General features: G+C 42.4%; 1 protein-coding gene across 1 annotated transcript; it reads left to right on the forward strand.

Annotated features, from left to right (window-relative positions):
• The first annotated feature begins 12,419 nt into the window (after positions 1–12,419).
• On the forward strand, positions 12,420–14,434 carry LOC121557242 (NLR family CARD domain-containing protein 3-like). Its single transcript, XM_045215737.1, has 2 exons — positions 12,420–12,464; positions 12,630–14,434. Coding segments are annotated over exons 1-2 (1,806 nt in total). The 5' UTR covers positions 12,420–12,463.
• The last annotated feature ends 1,512 nt before the right edge of the window (positions 14,435–15,946 follow it).

The raw sequence follows: 15,946 nt of genomic DNA on the forward strand, positions 1-15,946 counted from the left end.
GAGAAATAGCATTGTATTCGGTCAAACACAACAGTTTGCTAAGAGCTGGCAGCAAGCTGCTAGGTCTGCTGTTAGAACCAGTAAAGGTCACTTTACAGTACAGGCCTGAGTCGTGCCTGGCAATGCTACAGAATCCTTCTCTGATGCGCTCTGCCTACTAAATCTACTGCATAGTTAGTTTTGTATACTAAGTCTTGCATAGTTTGCTTTATTTCAGTATGTTGGACTGAAAGTGGCTAATATTGTGTTGATTCCATCAGAATTCCCACAGTAGAGGCAAATGTTAATAGTGTTAACTAATCGGGAAAACTATCAAGTTGGAGAGAACATTGCTAATTGGCCACATCCCACAGGAATTTGAATTTGAGTAACAGAAAGTCGAATTTAATTCAGTGCAATCAAAGATTATGGATACACTGACAAGATCCGTCTCTCTGCCCTCACAATGGGTGTTGTTGTCCACAAAGCTCCCGCCTATCCTTTCTTTGGATTGGTTCCAACCGCCGTGTCTTTGTGAGATGCAGGGTAGGTGAACAGATGATCTCTGCATGTGTGGTTCCCACCATGAAGCATGGAGGAGGAGGTGTGATGGTGTGATGGTGCTTTGCTAGTGACACTGTCTGTGATTTATTTAGAATTCAAGGCACACTTAACCAGCATGGCTACCACAGCATTCTGCAGCGATACGCCATCCCACCTGGTTTGCGCTTAGTGGGACTACCATTTGTTTTACAAAAGGACACTGACCCAACACACCCCCAGGCTGTGTATGGCTATTTGACCAAGAAGGAGAGTGATGGAGTGCTGCATCAGATGACCTGGCCTCCACAATCACCCGACCTCAACCCGTTTGAGATTGTTTGGGATGAGTTGGACCGCAGAGTGAAGGAAAAGCAGTCAACAAGTGCTCAGCATATGTGAGAACTGCTTCAAGACTGTTGGAAAAGCATTCCAGGTGAAGCTGGTTGAGAGAATGCCAAGAGTGTGTAAAGCTGTTATGAAGGCAAAGGGTTGCTAAAAACACTTTTTTCATTACTACATGATTCCATATGTGTTATTTCATAGTTTTGATGTCTTCACTATTATTCTACATTATGTCCATCAACTGTAAACATGGAATGCAACAGAACCAGTTACAACTGAAGTATCTGATCATCAATGAATTCGAGAAAAAGTTATTCCTTTTTTAACACAGCAGCCGCAAATCATCAGGTGGGCAAATGTGCACTTGTAAATTATTTTGGGAGAAACTATCATTTTCTAATGTATTCTATTTCATTCCATGATATTGTTGTTACAAAATAGATTTGTGTTGACTGTGATTAGGGCGTGGGAATACACTAGCCTCTGCTAGGCTAAATTAACAAACTAGGCATTTATAACTCACCACATGATCCTCAAACCAAAGACTGGCCAAACTCGTGTTTCTAAAAAGTAAATTCAAAGGCACTGTATAGCTTAATAAGGCATGCATTTTATACAGCCTAAATGCTCAATTTATAGGCATGTTGTTGAAGTGCTGTTGTTCATGTGTTGTTGAAATGCTGAATGCTCCTGCCAGCATGCAGCATGTGACCAATGCTACATGCCATGACTAGGAGGCTACCAGCCGGTTCCTCAACCCTGCACCTTAGAGGCTGCCGCCCGATATACACAGACATGGAATCACTGGCCACATTAATAATGGAACACTACCACCCGGTTCCTCAACCCTGCACCTTAGAGGCTGCCGCCCGATATACACAGACATGGAATCACTGGCCACATTAATAATGGAACACTACCACCCGGTTCCTCAACCCTGCACCTTAGAGGCTGCCGCCCGATATACAGTGGGGAAAAAAAGTATTTAGTCAGCCACCAATTGTGCAAGTTCTCCCACTTAAAAAGATGAGAGAGGCCTGTAATTTTCATCATAGGTACATGTCAACTATGACAGACAAATTGAGGAAAAAAAATCCAGAAAATCACATTGTAGGATTTTTTTATGAATTTATTTGCAAATGATGGTGGAAAATAAGTATTTGGTCACCTACAAACAAGCAAGATTTCTGGCTCTCACAGACCTGTAACTTCTTTTTTAAGAGGCTTCTCTGTCCTCCAATTGTTACCTGTATTAATGGCACCTGTTTGAACTTGTTATCAGTATAAAAGACACCTGTCCACAACCTCAAACAGTCACACTCCAAACTCCACTATGGCCAAGACGAAAGAGCTGTCAAAGGACACCAGAAACTAAATTGTAGACCTGCACCAGGCTGGGAAGACTGAATCTGCAATAGGTAAGCAGCTTGGTTTGAAGAAATCAACTGTGGGAGCAATTATTAGGAAATGGAAGACACACAAGACCACTGATAATCTCCCTCGATCTGGGGCTCCATGCAAGATCTCACCCCGTGGGGGTCAAAATGATCACAAGAACGGTGAGCAAAAATCCCAGAACCACACGGGGGGACCTAGTGAATGACCTGCAGAGAGCTGGGACCAAAGTAACAAAGCCTACCATCAGTAACACACTACGCCGCCAGGGACTCAAATCATGCAGTGCCAGACGTGTTCCCCTGCTTAAGCCAGTACATGTCCAGGCCCGTCTGAAGTTTGCTAGAGTGCATTTGGATGATCCAAAAGAGGATTGGGAGAATGTCATATGGTCAGATGAAACCAAAATATAACTTTTTGGTAAAAACCCAACTCGTCGTGTTTGGAGGGCAAAGAATGCTGAGTTGCATCCAAAGAACACCATACCTACTGTGAAGCATGGGGGTGGAAACATCATGCTTTGGGACAGTTTTTCTGCAAAGGGACCAGGACGACTGATCCGTGTAAAGGAAAGAATGAATGGGGCCATGTATCGTGAGATTTTGAGTGAAAACCTCCTTCCATCAGCAAGGGCATTGAAGATGAAATGTGGCTGGGTCTTTCAGCATGACAATGATCCCAAACACACGGCCCGGGCAACGAAGGAGTGGCTTCGTAAGAAGCATTTCAAGGTCCTGGAGTGGCCTAGCCAGTCTCCAGATCTCAACCCCATAGAAAATCATTGGAGGGAGTTGAAAGTCTGTGTTGCCCAGCGACAGCCCCAAAACATCACTGCTCTAGAGGAGATCTGCATGGAGGAATGGGCCATAATACCAGCAACAGTGTGTGAAAACCTTGTGAAGACTTACAGAAAACGTTTGACCTGTGTCATTGCCAACAAAAGGTATATGACAAAGTATTGAGAAACTTTCGTTATTGACCAAATACTTATTTTCCACCATAATTTGCAAATAAATTCATAAAAAATCCTACAATGTGATTTTCTGGATTTTTTTTCCTCATTTTGTCTGTCATAGTTGACGTGTACCTATGATGAAAATTACAGGCCTCTCTCATCTTTTTAAGTGGGAGAACTTGCAGAATTGGTGGCTGACTAAATACTTTTTTTCCCCACTGTACACAGACATGGAATCACTGGCGACATTAATAATGGAACACTAACCACTTTAATAATGTTCACATACTGCTTTACTCATCTCATATGTATATACTGTAATCTATTCTATTCTACTGTATCTTAGTCTATGCCACTCCAACATTGCTCGTCCTAATATTTATATATTTCTTAATTCCATTCTTCTACTTTTAGATTAGTGTGTCCTGTTGTGAATTTTTTAAATACTACTCCGCTGTTGGAGGTAGAAATACAAGCATTTCGCTGCACCCGCAATAACATCTGCTAAATATGTGCATGTGACCAATACAATTTGATTTGATTTGATTTGAAATTTTTCACAATTGATTTCTTAAATGGCAGGCTATAGCCTTGGAATAATAATAATAATACAGCCTAAATAATTCATTTTCGTTCCTTAGGCTACCTGGCTTGCTCCTGACTCATTTAGAGTTAGTATGTTGTTTAACAGCCGGTTGAAATGTCGAACATCAATTGATGGTGACAGAATCACACATTGCTTAAGCAAAGTCAATTTTGTTTATCCTATAAAATGTTGTGCAGCCTCTGAATATCATAGACAAATCAAAGATGTCCAATATGCATCGGTCACGTCTTTCGCCTGCATTTTACAGCTTGTTTCTGGCATATAGATCGCTTTATATAATCAGCCATTTTCTTTAACAAAAGCCACAATACCCTCACATACCCCCTCAATTAGAGCCCTGGTTTTAACTTAACACACCAAGTTCATCACTGACACTAAAATATTTAAGGAGTGCATGGTGATTAGGGTTGAATAGCGGGAACCGGGTTACCGAGATCTACCGTTCAAACCCACCACCGTTCAAACCCACAAACCGGTCAATTATAATACATCATTTTATATTAACAGCAAAATGTAAAATGGAACTGTTAAATTATATGCAATGTCTAAATCTGTCTTATCGACGGCCTTGTCTCTGCTATCTGCATGATCAATCATCAACCCTCCGGGTGGGGACAGAGCACCTCTCAGGATGGAGCGCAGCACAATGCATGTAGACCTACCATCTCATCATGGTAACTTTTGCTACAGTAACATAAGGACAGAATGCGAGTCTAATTTACACATCTACATCTGGTTTCGGGGGGGCACATTTTTTATTGTAAAGATACTTATATTTTAATTTATTGCAGCGGCAGAGATTTAAAACAGCCTATCACTTGAATATCGTTGCTTTAAATCAATGCACATGCCAGCACTCTCTCGCAGTCTTTCTCTCAAAAATATAAATGCAACAGCAAACAATTTCAAAGATTTTACTGAGTTACAGTTCATATAAGGCAATCAGTCAACTGAATTAAATGCATTATACACCCCCGGGAATAATATGATACTTTTAAAGCATTTTCTGACAAGTGACCACTTAGAAATGTTCATTTTCACGTTTTAATAAATTATTTTGAATGTTTGGGAATGATGTGTACTAACTCTGTAGCAGTCAGGAGCAAGCCAGAAAGCGACCGTGCGTTTGGACAATGAATAGACACTGCAGGAAATAAAACCAAATAAAACCATCTGTCTAGCACATTTCTCCTATTTGTCTGCCTCTTCAGTCCAGGGTGCATTGCATGGTGCCGTTGCCAGAGATATTAGAGAAAACAGATAGGAATCACATTGGGCAATGCACGTCGGAGAGTATAACGCTCCACCCAGCAGACTGTCGACCAATCCCGTTGAAGTTGTCATGCAGCGTCACGCGGTTGCTAAACTAATCGTCGCGCAATCCCTTCTCAAAGTCAGGGTATGAGTCGAGAAACGTGCCTATTTTCCTCGAAAGTACATAATGTGACGATTCCAAAGCTATACAATATTACAGATATAAAGAGATCAATTATATCATAACTCGGAAAAGATTCGTAATGTTGTACCTTGTTGACGAAATTCGTGCTAATGTTTTTTTTTTTAGCTAGCACTCAATTGCCTCCCATTCACTCCTTGAAGGAGAGCTCTCCTTGTCCCAGAATCGCCCAGAATGCACCGCGCGGCCCATGGACGTAGCATGGGCAATGTACACAATGGGCGTTACCAGGAGTCCAATGGAGTTTCCCCATCTCCTCAAAAGTATCTCTGCCGTTGTGAACGTCAGACTCCACTCTGTGATGCACATCGATCTACAGGTTGAACATGGTGAGATTGTAGACCCCTAAATTGATAGTGCAGTTTGTTTAGGCCACTTTACAGCTAACTAGCTACTTCACATGCTGATATTGTATTTGGTATTAATGTGTGTAGCTACGTTTGTTTGCTTGCTTGCTTGCTAGCTAGCCAGCCAGCCCATAGAGAGAGCATTGTATTGTGGATTTTGTAGTCGACCTGAGCTGCGACAGATACCCAAAACGATTTTTACATGTTTCTACCAACCTTATTATAACGGCTAAATGAAACATTTGATCACCAAAAAATATTGTTCTCACATATTAGTAATATTATTAGTAGTGTTATTTAACAATGTAAATTATAGGAATGGGTGGATTTCTCCTTTCATAAGGCAATGCATCCCAGTGCTGAGGCGCCACTACAGCCGGCCATGACCGGGCCCATAGGGCGGAGCACAATTGGCCCAGTGCCGTCCAAGGGGAGGGTTTGGCCAAGGGGCTTCCCTTGGCTCGCCACGCTCTAGCCCGGGCGCCTGCAAGCTGACATCAGTTGTCAGTCGAAAGTGGTTTCCTCCGACACATTGGTGTGGCTGACATCAAGCTTTGATGATTTCAATCAGCTGTGTAGTTCTAGGGCAAAAACCACAACGTGCACCCGGGGGAGGGGAGGGGCCCCAGGACCAAGTTTGGGAAACACTGGGCTATAGCAGTTATCTATTCAGACCTATAACTGGTCAATCTTCGTGAAAAGAAGTGAAAGACGTCTGCATCTTATTATAGGCCTATATTATTCAGCATGTCATTAGAATGATGAAGATAAGGACAACAAAACCTATTTAAATTAACTGTTTTAAAGCGAGGAAGGAATGAAGCACCAATAGAGAGAGAAGGAGGAGGTAGGCTAATAACATTAGGGGGAATATTATGAAAGGTGTATATATACATTATACAGTACATGTAAAGTAGGCCCTATTATTAAAATCTAATTCGCTAGCTTATGTCCTGCGAAAGCATGCATGTTCTCTCCCAGCTTCATGGTTTGAACAATGTGTGTAATTCCAGTCCATAGAATACAGTATAATACCATACAGTACAGTCCACACTCAAAAAGATTAGCCTACTGGAGCTTGTTTCATTGATTTACCTAAAAGAGCATAGCTACATCAATGGGCTTTTATGTTTTTCTGTCGTGCCTAAATTAAAGGAAAAATTCACCCAAAACCACAAATTCATATAATTTACAGCGTTAAATAACACTAATATGTGAGAACAATGTTTTTTGTGAACAAATATTACATTTTCGTGTTATAGTAAGGTTGGTAGCAACGTGAAAACTGTTGTGGAAATCTGTTGCAGTTAAAGTTGACTACAACATCCGCAATGCTCTCTCTATGGGCTGGTTGGGTAGCTAGCTAGCATTAGATGTAAACAATAGTAATATTTTAGTAATATATATAACAATTATTTGATAAAATATTGAATTTGGCCTTTACTACTAAAGCCCATATAAACTCATTGAATAACACATTCATAAATGGCAAAAAAAGACAGTCTGTCCTGTATCTAGGAGACATAAGACAGATCAGTATTCTTTATTTTTTTTTACCCATATAACCCCATATTTATGGGGCACAAAACTACCTCCATGCTTCTATTAGTTTGTATGGGATAGCTTCAGACGAGTCCCGTAGCACTTGTGTGGGTCGTAGAGCAAAACGGAGAACACTACCATGTTCATGAGAGTCTCTCCTTTTCATAGTGGGATCATACAGATGCTACAGACATTTTCCTGAGAAGACCAATTTTCGGGATGTCTCATGGTCTGACAAACTCCGCTGTAGATCCGCCACCTTCCACCGCAGATGTGGAAGGCCAACATAGGCGGATGCGGTGGATTGAGACGATATCTCCAGCTTAAACTGACTGATTTTGTTGGGGACTTTTTTATGTTACTTAGGTTGACGCACTGGTGCGTCGATATACTTTTAAGGGTTAATGGCAAGCCCTGAATAAGGTAAAAACTTTTTTTTAAGTCTCATGCAATGTAGGCCTGCATTGAACACCACATATAGGATTCGCTCCATTGGTTTGGTTGGTAGGCCTACATTATACTCAAATAGCCACAACAGCCTATTGGCTACTGTCTAAAACTGTCAGGGTACAGCCTATTGGCTACTGTCTACAACTGTCAGGGTACAGCCTATTGGCTACTGTCTACAACTGTAAGGGTACAGCCTATTGGCTACTGTCTACAACTGTAAGGGTACAGCCTATTGGCTACTGTCTAAAACTGTCAGGGTACAGCCTATTGGCTACTGTCTACAACTGTCAGGGTACAGCCTATTGGCTACTGTCTAAAACTGTAAGGGTACAGCCTATTGGCTACTGTCTACAACTGTAAGGGTACATCCTATTGGCTACTGTCTACAACTGTCAGGGTACAGCCTATTGGCTACTGTCTACAACTGTCAGGGTACAGCCTATTGGCTACTGTCTACAACTGTCAGGGTACATCCTATTGGCTACTGTCTACAACTGTCAGTGTACAGCCTATTGGCTACTGTCTACAACTGTCAGGGTACAGCCTATTGGCTACTGTCTACAACTGTCAGGGTACAGCCTATTGGCTACTGTCTACAACTGTCAGGGTACATCCTATTGGCTACTGTCTACAACTGTCAGTGTACAGCCTATTGGCTACTGTCTACAACTGTCAGGGTACAGCCTATTGGCTACTGTCTACAACTGTCAGGGTACAGCCTATTGGCTACTGTCTACAACTGTAAGGGTACATCCTATTGGCTACTGTCTACAACTGTCAGGGTACAGCCTATTGGCTACTGTCTACAACTGTCAGGGTACAGCCTATTGGCTACTGTCTACAACTGTCAGGGTACAGCCTATTGGCTACTGTCTACAACTGTCAGGGTACAGCCTATTGGCTACTGTCTACAACTGTCAGGGTACAGCCTATTGGCTACTGTCTACAACTGTCAGGGTACAGCCTATTGGCTACTGTCTACAACTGTAAGGGTACATCCTATTGGCTACTGTCTACAACTGTCAGGGTACAGCCTATTGGCTACTGTCTACAACTGTCAGGGTACAGCCTATTGGCTACTGTCTACAACTGTAAGGGTACAGCCTATTGGCTACTGTCTAAAACTGTCAGGGTACAGCCTATTGGCTACTGTCTACAACTGTAAGGGTACAGCCTATTGGCTACTGTCTAAAACTGTCAGGGTACAGCCTATTGGCTACTGTCTACAACTGTCAGGGTACAGCCTATTGGCTACTGTCTAAAACTGTAAGGGTACAGCCTATTGGCTACTGTCTACAACTGTAAGGGTACATCCTATTGGCTACTGTCTACAACTGTCAGGGTACAGCCTATTGGCTACTGTCTACAACTGTCAGGGTACAGCCTATTGGCTACTGTCTACAACTGTCAGGGTACATCCTATTGGCTACTGTCTACAACTGTCAGTGTACAGCCTATTGGCTACTGTCTACAACTGTCAGGGTACAGCCTATTGGCTACTGTCTACAACTGTCAGGGTACAGCCTATTGGCTACTGTCTACAACTGTCAGGGTACATCCTATTGGCTACTTTCTACAACTGTCAGTGTACAGCCTATTGGCTACTGTCTACAACTGTCAGGGTACAGCCTATTGGCTACTGTCTACAACTGTCAGGGTACAGCCTATTGGCTACTGTCTACAACTGTAAGGGTACATCCTATTGGCTACTGTCTACAACTGTCAGGGTACAGCCTATTGGCTACTGTCTACAACTGTCAGGGTACAGCCTATTGGCTACTGTCTACAACTGTCAGGGTACAGCCTATTGGCTACTGTCTACAACTGTAAGGGTACATCCTATTGGCTACTGTCTACAACTGTCAGGGTACAGCCTATTGGCTACTGTCTACAACTGTCAGGGTACAGCCTATTGGCTACTGTCTACAACTGTCAGGGTACAGCCTATTGGCTACTGTCTACAACTGTCAGGGTACAGCCTATTGGCTACTGTCTACAACTGTCAGGGTACAGCCTATTGGCTACTGTCTACAACTGTCAGGGTACAGCCTATTGGCTACTGTCTACAACTGTAAGGGTACATCCTATTGGCTACTGTCTACAACTGTCAGGGTACAGCCTATTGGCTACTGTCTACAACTGTCAGGGTACAGCCTATTGGCTACTGTCTAAAACTGTAAGGGTACAGCCTATTGGCTACTGTCTACAACTGTAAGGGTACATCCTATTGGCTACTGTCTACAACTGTCAGGGTACAGCCTATTGGCTACTGTCTACAACTGTAAGGGTACAGCCTATTGGCTACTGTCTACAACTGTCAGGGTACATCCTATTGGCTACTGTCTACAACTGTCAGTGTACAGCCTATTGGCTACTGTCTACAACTGTCAGGGTACAGCCTATTGGCTACTGTCTACAACTGTCAGGGTACAGCCTATTGGCTACTGTCTACAACTGTCAGGGTACATCCTATTGGCTACTGTCTACAACTGTCAGTGTACAGCCTATTGGCTACTGTCTACAACTGTCAGGGTACAGCCTATTGGCTACTGTCTACAACTGTCAGGGTACAGCCTATTGGCTACTGTCTACAACTGTAAGGGTACATCCTATTGGCTACTGTCTACAACTGTCAGGGTACAGCCTATTGGCTACTGTTTACAACTGTCAGGGTACAGCCTATTGGCTACTGTCTACAACTGTCAGGGTACAGCCTATTGGCTACTGTCTACAACTGTCAGGGTACAGCCTATTGGCTACTGTCTACAACTGTCAGGGTACAGCCTATTGGCTACTGTCTAAAACTGTCAGGGTACAGCCTATTGGCTACTGTCTACAACTGTCAGGGTACAGCCTATTGGCTACTGTCTACAACTGTCAGTGTACAGCCTATTGGCTACTGTCTACAACTGTCAGGGTACAGCCTATTGGCTACTGTCTACAACTGTCAGGGTACAGCCTATTGGCTACTGTCTACAACTGTCAGGGTACAGCCTATTGGCTACTGTCTACAACTGTCAGGGTACAGCGTCAGTGTTCACTGTAAACGTGCGCCGGAAGTTGCTCAGAATTCTCACAACGTTCAAGTTTCCGCTCACAAGAGCAGACATTTGCTCAGTGCCCCAAAACATTTAGAGGGAACATTGGTGGATGATCTACTCTGTTAAAGGATCAGTATTAACATCTAAAATCTCTCTCTCTCTCCTTTATCTCTGTAGTGGAAGGTCTACTCTGTTAAAGGATCAGTATTAACATCTACAATCTCTCTCTATCTCTCCTTTATCTCTGTAGTGGAAGGTCTACTCTGTTAAAGGATCAGTATTAACATCTACAATCTCTCTCTCCTTTATCTCTGTAGTGGAAGGTCTACTCTGTTAGAGGATCAGTATTAACATCTACAATCTCTCTCTCTCCTTTATCTCTGTAGTGGAAGGTCTACTCTGTTAAAGGATCAGTATTAACATCTACAATCTCTCTCTATCTCTCCTTTATCTCTGTAGTGGAAGGTCTACTCTGTTAAAGGATCAGTATTAACATCTACAATCTCTCTCTCCTTTATCTCTGTAGTGGAAGGTCTACTCTGTTAAAGGATCAGTATTAACATCTACAATCTCTCTCTCTCTCCTTTATCTCTGTAGTGGAAGGTCTACTCTGTTAAAGGATCAGTATTAACATCTACAATCTCTCTCTCTCCTTTATCTCTGTAGTGGAAGGTCTACTCTGTTAAAGGATCAGTATTAACATCTGCAATCTCTCTCTCCTTTATCTCTGTAGTGGAAGGTCTACTCTGTTAAAGGATCAGTATTAACATCTACAATCTCTCTCTCCTTTATCTCTATAGTGGAAGGTCTACTCTGTTAAAGGATCAGTATTAACATCTACAATCTCTCTCTCCTTTATCTCTGTAGTGGAAGGTCTACTCTGTTAAAGGATCAGTATTAACATCTACAATCTCTCTCTCTCTCTCCTTTATCTCTGTAGTGGAAGGTCTACTCTGTTAAAGGATCAGTATTAACATCTAAAATCTCTCTCTCTCCTTTATCTCTGTAGTGGAAGGTCTACTCTGTTAAAGGATCAGTATTAACATCTACAATCTCTCTCTCTCTCTCCTTTATCTCTGTAGTGGAAGGTCTACTCTGTTAAAGGATCAGTATTAACATCTACAATCTCTCTCTCTCCTTTATCTCTGTAGTGGAAGGTCTACTCTGTTAAAGGATCAGTATTAACATCTACAATCTCTCTCTCTCTCCTTTATCTCTGTAGTGGAAGGTCTACTCTGTTAAAGGATCAGTATTAACATCTACAATCTCTCTCTCATTTATCTCTGTAGTGGAAGGTCTACTCTGTTAAAGGATCAGTATTAAAATCTATAATCTCTCTCTCTCTCTCTCCTTTATCTCTATAGTGGAAGGTCTACTCTGTTAAAGGATCAGTATTAACATCTACAATCTCTCTCTCCTTTATCTCTGTAGTGGAAGGTCTACTCTGTTAAAGGATCAGTATTAACATCTACAATCTCTCTCTCCTTTATCTCTGTAGTGGAAGGTCTACTCTGTTAGAGGATCAGTATTAACATCTACAATCTCTCTCTCTCTCTCCTTTATCTCTATAGTGGAAGGTCTACTCTGCCAGAGGATCAGTCCAGGTGTGCAGTGTGTCAGCAGGTGCTGAGGGATCCAGTCTCTATCACCTGTGGACACAGGTTCTGCAGACAGTGCATCACCAGATACTGGGAGAAACCTGCTCCTTCAGGAGACTATGACTGTCCTCAGTGTAGAAAGAGATCCAGAACACATCCTGTACTACAGCACCTGAGTCAACCCAATAAAACAAGAGGCTCTGAAAACAGGAAGACCACTTGCACACATGGGCCAAGTCAATACCTTAATATGATTTACAGTAGTTAACTACAATATTATGAGATAATATAAGTTACTGTAGTTGTGGAAGGCCCACTTTTCATCCTGTCAATGAATGTTTCTGATACACATCATTTTTCCTCTTCCCTTGTAGTGGATGACAGCCTGCAGAGAGCTATAGTAAACCATAAAGACAGTCTGAAAAGGAGGTATGAATGTGTGATAGAAGGTATGGAAATTGCAGGGAACCAAACTCCCCTCAACAGGATTTACACAGAGATCTACATCACAGAGGGAGAGAGTGAAGGGGTTAACAATGAACATGAGGTGTGGCAGCTAGAGACAGCATCCAGGACGCCAACCTCACATGACACAGCAATCCACTGCAATGACATCTTTAAACCCTTACCAGGCCAAGAGAGAAGCATCAGAACTGTGGTGACGAAGGGCATCGCTGGCATCGGAAAAACAGTCTCTGTGCAGAAGTTCATCCTAGACTGGGCTGAAGAGAAGGCGAACCAAGATGTGGATATCATATTTGTGCTTCCTTTCCGGGAGCTGAACTTGATTAAAGATCTCCAGTACAGTCTTCTCAGACTTTTAAATGGCTTCCACACAGAACTAGACATAGGCAATGCAAGGAAACTCACTGCCTGTAAAGCTATGTTCATATTTGATGGTTTGGATGAAAGCAGACTTCCATTGGATTTCCAGCACAATGAAAGGGTGTCTGATGTCACCCAGACATCGTCTGTCGATGTTCTGCTGACAAACCTCATCAAGGGGAATCTGCTTCCCTCTGCTCTCCTATGGATAACCTCCCGACCTGCAGCAACCAATCAGATCCCCCCTAAGTGTGTTGACCAGGTGACAGAGGTACGAGGGTTCAATGACCCACAGAAGGAGGAGTACTTCAGGAAGAGATTCAGTGATGAGGACCTGGCCAGCAGAATCATTTCACACATAAAGACATCAAGGAGCCTCCACATCATGTGCCACATTCCAGTCTTCTGTTGGATTTCTGCAATAGTCCTTGAACACATGTTGAGTACAGACAAGAGGAGAGAGATGCCCACGACTCTGACTGAGATGTCAATACACTTCCTGCTCATTCAGACCAGCCTGAAGAACCAGAAATATCATGGAAGAGATGAGATGGATCAACAGGAGCTCATGGAGTCAGATAAGGAAATTCTTCTGAAGCTGGGGAAGCTGGCGTTTGAAAATCTGGAGAAGGGTAATCTCATGTTCTATGAAGAAGACCTGAAAGAGTGTGGCATTGATGTCAAAGAAGCCTCAGTGTACTCAGGAGTGTGCACACAAATCTTTAAAGAAGAGTCTGTGTTATTTCAGAGAGTGGTGTACTGCTTTGTTCATCTGAGCATTCAGGAGTTTCTCTCAGCTGTCTACATGTACCATTGTTACACAACCAAGAACATGGATGCACTGAAGCCCTTCCTCAAGAGAAAGTCTAGAGCTGCATCTGAAGAGCTAACCTCGCATGAGCTGCTGAAGAGTACCGTGGATAAAGCCTTGGAGAGCAAGAACGGACACCTGGACCTCTTTGTCCGCTTCCTTCATGGCATGTCACTGGAGTCCAATCAGAAACTCCTACGAGGTCTGGTGACACAGACAGAAAGCAGTCCAGACAGCGTCAAGAAAACAATCCGATCCCTTAAGGTGATGCAGAGGAAGAACATCTCCCCTGAGAGGTGCATCAATCTCTTCCACTGTCTGATAGAGATGAAAGACCATTCAGTACAGGAGGAAATCCAAGCGTACTTGAGGTCAGAGAAGAGATCCAAAAACCTCACACTTTCTCAGTGTTCAGCACTGGCCTACATGCTACAGATATCAGAGGAGGTTCTGGATGTGTTTGACCCGAAGGTATACAAGACATCAGAGGAGGGTCGTAGGAGACTGCTCCCAGCTGTGAGAGGCTGCAGGAAAGCTCTGTAAGTATTGATGGAAATATCCCACACCAAAATACATTGTAGTTACAGCAGCATTTCTATTGGCTGACTGGCTCTGTAAGTACTCATGTGACTATCCCTCAGACCAAACTTTACTGTATGTAAGAACAACAATATTTTCATTGGCTGACTAAACTTTCTATCAGCTGAAAAGTCTTAAACAAACTGTAATACAAACGGATCAGAAAAGTTGTAGCATTGAGACATCTATACACAGTGTTCACATTATTAGTGCAGGGGTAACTGTAAGCAGGGAAGCTAAATGTAACATTTTAATACAACCTGTCCCTCATGGTATTTACTCTGTTGACAGACTCACTGGCTGTAAACTCACAGACACATCCTGTGAACTGTTGGCCTCAGCTCTCAGTTCAAACCCCTCACACCTGAGAGAGCTGGATCTGAGTAACAATGACCTGAAGGATTCAGGAGTGAAGCTGCTCTCTGCTGGACTGGGGAATCCCCACTGTAAACTGGAGACTCTGAGGTCAGTATTCCTGTAGTTGGTCAACAAGTGATAACTGTTCACCAGATCCACATGTGTTTACCAGGCACACATAGTCCACACCATATGTGTTTGGACAGTGAAGCTTACAGTTTTACATTTGGTGCTATGCTCCAGCATTTTGGATTTGAGATAGAATGTTTCATATTAGGCGACAGTACAGAATGTCACCTTTTATTTGATGTTAATGGTGAGAGGTTAGCATGTTTTGTTGTAGCCTCTGTAACTCTCTCACTCATTATTATTCATGACTCATTCATATTTTTTCTTAATCATGGCATCATCAGGATTAATTTAGTAGTGTTTAGAAACATATTATCTACTCACTTAGACAGAAAATTACTCCAGTCATCATCCACCATTCAGTTACTATTGGACAAAACATAACCCAAAACACAACCAAAACAAACTGCAAATGCAACCAACGAGTTTGGGACCAAATACTAAACATTGACTACTTTAATACACTATAAGTTAATTGGTCAGAATACTTATGACTTCTTCAAATAGGGGGACTAGATACATAAAGTGCTTTCATTTAAAATGTTAGCTTCTCTGTCAAAATAGATATGGTGTGGACTGTATACTCATACAATCTAAATCTGATACCTCACTGTCTGTCTTTGACTGATACTGCTTTTTTAAACTGCTCTGGTCAGTCTACTCAAATATTTGTACTATACATGTTTCTATCTACAAGCAATACTTTGATAATTTCTAATAATGATACATTAATTTATGAATAGATATGGCAGATTTCAGGACACTGATGTATCTGAACATTTTGAAAAAATATACTGCCACTATTTTGACCACCAAAGAATAGCAGTGTGGTTTTAATATGATTTGACTCTTTGCAGGCTGTCAGGCTGTCTAGTCACAGAGGAAGGCTGTGCTTCTCTGGTCTCAGCTCTGAAGTCAAACCCCTCACACCTGAGAGAGCTGGACCTGAGCTACAATCACCCAGGAGACTCAGGAGTCAGACTGCTCTCT

This window comes from Coregonus clupeaformis, unplaced genomic scaffold (genome assembly GCF_020615455.1).
Source record: "Coregonus clupeaformis isolate EN_2021a unplaced genomic scaffold, ASM2061545v1 scaf0502, whole genome shotgun sequence".
NCBI lineage: Eukaryota > Metazoa > Chordata > Actinopteri > Salmoniformes > Salmonidae > Coregonus > Coregonus clupeaformis.